This window comes from Fundulus heteroclitus, chromosome 21, assembly GCF_011125445.2.
Source record: "Fundulus heteroclitus isolate FHET01 chromosome 21, MU-UCD_Fhet_4.1, whole genome shotgun sequence".
NCBI classification, from domain to species: Eukaryota; Metazoa; Chordata; class Actinopteri; order Cyprinodontiformes; family Fundulidae; genus Fundulus; species Fundulus heteroclitus.
In genome coordinates, this window is record NC_046381.1 from 20,741,296 (window position 1) to 20,746,981 (window position 5,686).

The following is a 5,686-nucleotide window of genomic DNA, read 5'->3' on the forward strand; positions in this document are numbered from 1 at the left end:
ATGGAGAAAAGATATTAATAGGACAAAATATCAAACATTAAAAAGGTGCTTTGCTACCAAGCCTGTAACTTTATTGTTGCTAATATTCTATCATGAACCAGAATGACCCATTGAAAATAAAAATATTATGCTTTGAATTGTGTCCCTGCATCTCTGACAAAAAGCAAATGTGAGGACCACAACCCCCAGCCTCACTTTTAAAATAAATGGTGCTTTAGCAAAGCCAGATACACTTAGAAGTGGTTTGTCTTCCAGAGCATCAGAGACAGAAAACAAGCAAATCCAGCTTTTGCCTGGCTCTCATTGACTTTAAATAAAAAGTAAAAGATCCATGACAATATTTAAGCTACATTCAGATTCACAAACAGCTGTGGTGGATCCTGAAATCAAATTATGCAGTGCACATCAGCAGAAGAGTCAGCAGGTGAAGAGTGAAGGTCTTTCCACTAGTTTGCTTTGCATTCAATTTTATCTCTTAAAAAAATGGCTGACATAATACCTCCTCATCACCCAGTCTTATCAAAACTTGCAAATAGAAGCAAAAAACGAAGGAAGTTGCTCTAAGAAGTTAATGCAATCACAGTTTGAGATCTGAGCATTCTTTTTTTGTTTTTTTTTTTGTTTTTATACAGAGTCTATAAAAAAGTATGAAAATGTGAGAAAAAAAATGACACTTAGAAAAGTTGCTCTTTTCAAATGTCCTCCGAGGACGAAGATAACCAGTGTAAGCTACACAGAGAGTGACAAATGTTGTACAGTGTGCATACCTAAAACCGTTTCACCTTTTGCATGGTCTTCCCTGACGTTCGTGCCTTAGGTGCACCGCATGCAGAGAGCAACAAAAAGTGTGAGCGTGCTTCTCTCTTGTTCTGAATGTCCAGATGCAGAGTTTTGCCTTGAGTGAGGATGCATCAGTGCAAAGGATGTCTCCACATGTCATATTGCAAAGATTTTGCAGGTTTACATTAGCAGTGAAATTATTATAAATCCCAGAGAATTCCAAAGAATCAACATGTCTTTAAACAAGTGTGGCAGAGGTGGGATCCACGCAACCAAAAGGTATCAAAATGAATCCATCCATAAAGTGGATGTCTATATTGTTTAAGCTGCAAAGTAAGTAGGTTATAAAACTACATGAGTTGTATTTGGATTTGTGGATTTGTGTGCAGCTTTGAAGTCAGTGAGTGGTCAAGAGAATACCATTCCAAAGGTAAATAACAATGGTAACCGTAGAGTCTGTTCCAGACTTTAAGAGAAAGAAAAACCTAACCTTTATGAGCTTGTTTTTTTTTTTTTAGCTTTGGCTATTAAATCGCATGATTAGGAGGTAATTTATTAAAAATTAGACGAAAACCTTTTTCTTTAAAAAATAACAGTAAACTTTGATTGGATTAGGTCCTTACAAGCAAACCGAGTAATGTCACATGAAATTCCATACAAAAAAACATCAACGATTAAAAAGGTGCTCTGTTCTTTTCCCCATCAAAGTAACTGTCGAGTTCAACAGGTCGGTAGATTTTTCCGAGAACTTGAAGTCGAAGAATGTATTGTCTCTCTGTGCAGGGATTGTCAATAGTCAGCCTCCAAAGTGCGAGTAGGGTCAGTAAAGTGGAGTCTCCTTGTGTCTGAAGAGAACAAAGCCGTAGATTCTTGTCCAGTTGGCCAAAAGGTGCCCAGGAAAACTCTTAAGACCTAAATGGAATTTATAAGCTGCTGCATCTACAGCTCAACATTTTCTTGGTCATGGAAAAGTTTTGGCTGTGAACAACGCAGGCCAGCAGGATCAAACACTTTACCCCAATAGTAGACAAGACTCAAACGTTTGCCAAGAAGAACTATTTCTTGGGTGCAGCTCCTCCGGTGGCGCTGGTAGGTTTGCTCCCAGAACGTCGAACTGGCACCTTTGACACAGGGATTCTAGTGCGGGCTGGTTGAGGAGCTTGGGTCTTTGGCGGAGGGGTTTCTGCCTCCAGCACAGAGGACAGAGCAGACTGGCTTACAGAGTGGGGAGGTGAGGTTTGTCTGGTGCTTACTGGGATCTTGGATTCTCGAGGAAGGCTGGTGCTGCCTTTCAATGATTGGAAGGAGGAGGAAGAGGAGGTCGAAAGGGGACTTTTTTGGGAGGTGGGACTCATTTTGAATTCTGCAGATGGAGAGGGGGTACTGTTTAGATCATCGTCTCCCCTCTGATTATCTCCGTCCTCCTCGGGATCATTGTACAAGTCATAAAGGTGGTCCCCGGAGCAGCTGTCGCGTGATAGAGCAATCTTCTGGTTACGCTGCAAGCCACTCTCATCGGGTGTTGCCGTGGGTGTTGCTGAGGGAGTTTCCCAATATCCTTCATCGCTGAGTAGTTCCTTTTCACCGGGCGACACAGGATGACGGCCATGTGCATGAGGAAGAGGGGGCTTGGCTGCCCGGCTTCCTGCACCCCCAACAACAGGGATCTTACTGAGGCCAAGCGCCTTTACCTGGGGGGATTTTCTGTCCGCACTTCTTTGAGCTGAGGGACGATGTGCGCTGGGAGAGCTGGAGCGAGGAGGGTAAGTGGAATTAAGGGTACTGGAAGACGGCTGGTACTGCCGGGATAGCGCAGGGGAGCTCTCCCCTGCAGACGGCAACATGTGCCAGAGCCCCTGCATGTCTGCATCATCCACTCCTTCCGGGCTCGCCATTTCCTCCCCTCCTCCCATGTAGGCCACCACGCCGCTACCAGCAGGGTGCTGCTGTGGTGGGGGAGGCACTCGGGTCCGAGCAGGGAGGCAGACAGGTGCTGAACTTTGGGCAACCGAGAACATGGGCTGGGCGACCTGGGAAGGCAGTGAAGGTTTGGTTGGGGAGGAATGAGTTGTTGCACTGGATATACCAACAGCTCTGCCAATACTTGCACCCAGACTCCCACCTCCACCTCCGCTACTACTACTACTGGTACCACTGCCACCGTTACCCCCCGGCCCTTCCTCATCTGCATCAGCAATTATATCGCCACAGCCAGTCAGCGAGTCAAAGCTCTTCAGAGATGTGACATCCGTGAAAAGGATGGAGCACAGCCGGTCTACGGAGGGCTCTGAGGGCTGGTCGCCCATGCTGCAACGATCCAAGGGGGGCGTCGTAAGGGAGGGGTTGAGGCTAGATATTGAAGCTTTGGCTTTTTGGATGGATGGGCGCACTGGCGATTCGGTGGGTGTGTAAGGAAAAGGGGAGTCTGGCTCACCAGATGGTCCTGGCATGGCAACACAGTGTGTGGGTGTCATGGTAACACTAGTGGTGGGAGTGTCTGATGCTTGGAGGTTAGATCCTGTCTCTGCATTTTCACAGTCCTCCTGGTGATGATGGGGTGGCGGTTCAAGGGTGAGAGTAATGTCCTTCGCATGTTCGGGTTCTGCGGCATCTGTGTCCCTTCTTTTCTTCCCTTCCGCCTCTTCCCCCTCAGCCTCGTTTGTTTTCTCTTTACGCCTCCATCGCATGCTGCTGAAAAAGCCCTTCAGGCCCCTCCCTCTTCTCACAATTCCTGCCCCACCATTTTCACTTGTCCTAAAACTCCCACGTCGGAGAAAGGAAAAGAAACTCAACGATTTGCTGAGCGACCTCACCGGCCCTGCCTCCAGGCTAGCAAGGCCCTCCCCTCTCGGTGCCACAGCATCGGTGTTGGAGCCTGTTAGCCCGTCATGTGTTTTGCTCCTCACAAGCTCCGCTGATGCAGCTGAGCCGTTTCCATTCAAAGAATTCCCGTTGTCAGAATTCCCATTGCTTCCGCTGTTGGCAGCACCTTTGTTCCTGAAGGAGAAGAAGCTGGCCATGCCAGAGCCAGTGCGTCGCTTTCCAAAGAGTTTAAAGGCAGCTTTGTTGATCTTGCCTGCAGGCTGGGTGTCACACTGTGGAGCCACAGGAGGCTCCACACAGTCCGACTGCACCTCCATTATCCAACACTCTGTTGCTCCCAAAGGGTTCTTTCCCTCTAGTTTCTCTGTCTGCCTTTATGTCCTTTCCCCTTCTGACACACACACTCTCTCTTCTACCCTCCACTCTGCTTTCTGGTGGTCCTTCACTCCCACTCTGGCTTGCCTTAACGCCTGCCTGCTGGTTTTCTCAGCCTCCCTCCCTCCCTCCCTCCCTTCCTCACATCTCTCTCTCTCTCTCTCTCTCTCTCTCTCTCTCTCCTAGGCAAGCACACACATGCATGGAGGGTGCTGCTCCTCGATGTAGCCATGGCAACAGGGTGGGCTAAGCAGCTTTCGTCAGCGTTGGTAGGGCGCCAGCGTCTGTCCTCCACTCCCTCCCCCATTCCTTTCCTACCCTCCTCCTCCTCCACCTTGCTTGTTACCAATCAACTGTTTGAACATTTATTTTTTTTAAAAACAGATCGCTGGTTCAAATTCCTGCAGTTGTGCTGTTCGTGTTTCATTTACATGGATGTTTTAATTGGATAATACTGTTGTCGTTTTTTTCCTTGTTCCTACTGATTCACGGATACGGCTGAATAATGCTCATACATTCAGTAGGTTTTATTAGTTGAAGTGTACAATAAGTGTCACTGAGGAAAGAAAACATGAGTGGAAACACAGAGCAATCTTGGTATATTACCATTTTTGAAAAATGTTTTCGTCTAATGAATTTCAAAATTCACAAATTAGCAAAATGTAAATTTCTGACCATACATGCTGCTAATTTACCATCCAAACAATTTATTATAAATATTTATTCATAAAAAAAATGATGCCTGTCACAAATCTTCAATTGTGATGTTCTAAGCAACAATGTAAGTGTATTTGAGCTATGATTTGGCCTTTAAAAAGCTAAAAATAAAAAAACGTGCAGACGTGCGTTGTTGATATTCCAGTGTACTTTCAATTTAATTGATTAACAGTGTCTTGCAAAGGTATTCTTAAAACTTAAACCTTTTCGCATTGTGCAATGCAACAGTGACAATCATCCTTTTCATTGAGATTTTATATGTTAAACAAGGGCAAAACTGAAAGGAAACAGATGACTTTATTTTTTTTTTCTCCAATTGAAATTTAAAAGTACAGCAAGCAATGGCATTTATCCCGTTTTATTCTGACAGTGCAAAGTAAAATACTGCTCAGCCAACCCGTCTTCAGAATTTACCTAATTATTTAAACTCATAAACTATAAATAGAGCTGTTATTTGAATAAAAGCCACAGGAAAACAACATCACACAAAGGAACAAAAAACACAGATGTTTAGAAGAAAGTAAAAAGGGGTTTCATTACAACATCCCAATCTCTGGAAACTTCATTGAGAACTGTTTCCACTGTTAGATGGTCGTCTTCCAAAAGTGGGAAAAGTATGAAACAAGTGTAAAACGACTAATGAAATGAACCGATTAACAAGAGAAAGAGCGAGGAGGTTGGTGGTAACTTGAGGAGCTACAGAGATCCACAGCTTAGGTGGGAGAATCTGTTGACAGAACAACTCTCACTTATGGACGCCACTCTACAACAACAACAAAAAATGTCACCTGTAAACAAAAACAACAAAAACATGTACAATTTTACTAATGCACATTACGTTGGTTAATAACTTTAAAGGTTCAAGCTGTGTAGAAAGGCTTGCACAATACAGTAAACTAGTCTTTAGAGGAAAACCTTGGTTGCTCTACTGGCACAAGTATCACTGGTGGTCCTTGAGCTGTCCTTTGTGGAAATGTTTCTATCAATGATT

General features: G+C 44.7%; 1 protein-coding gene across 1 annotated transcript; it reads right to left on the minus strand.

Moving 5' to 3' along the window:
• Nucleotides 1–46: 46 nt before the first annotated feature.
• Nucleotides 47–4,079, minus strand: amer2 (APC membrane recruitment protein 2). The gene has a single exon (XM_012863935.3). The coding sequence runs from the start codon at nucleotides 3,918–3,920 to the stop codon at nucleotides 1,836–1,838; it is 2,085 nt and encodes a 694-aa protein (XP_012719389.2). The 5' UTR covers nucleotides 3,921–4,079; the 3' UTR covers nucleotides 47–1,835.
• Nucleotides 4,080–5,686: the final 1,607 nt, after the last annotated feature.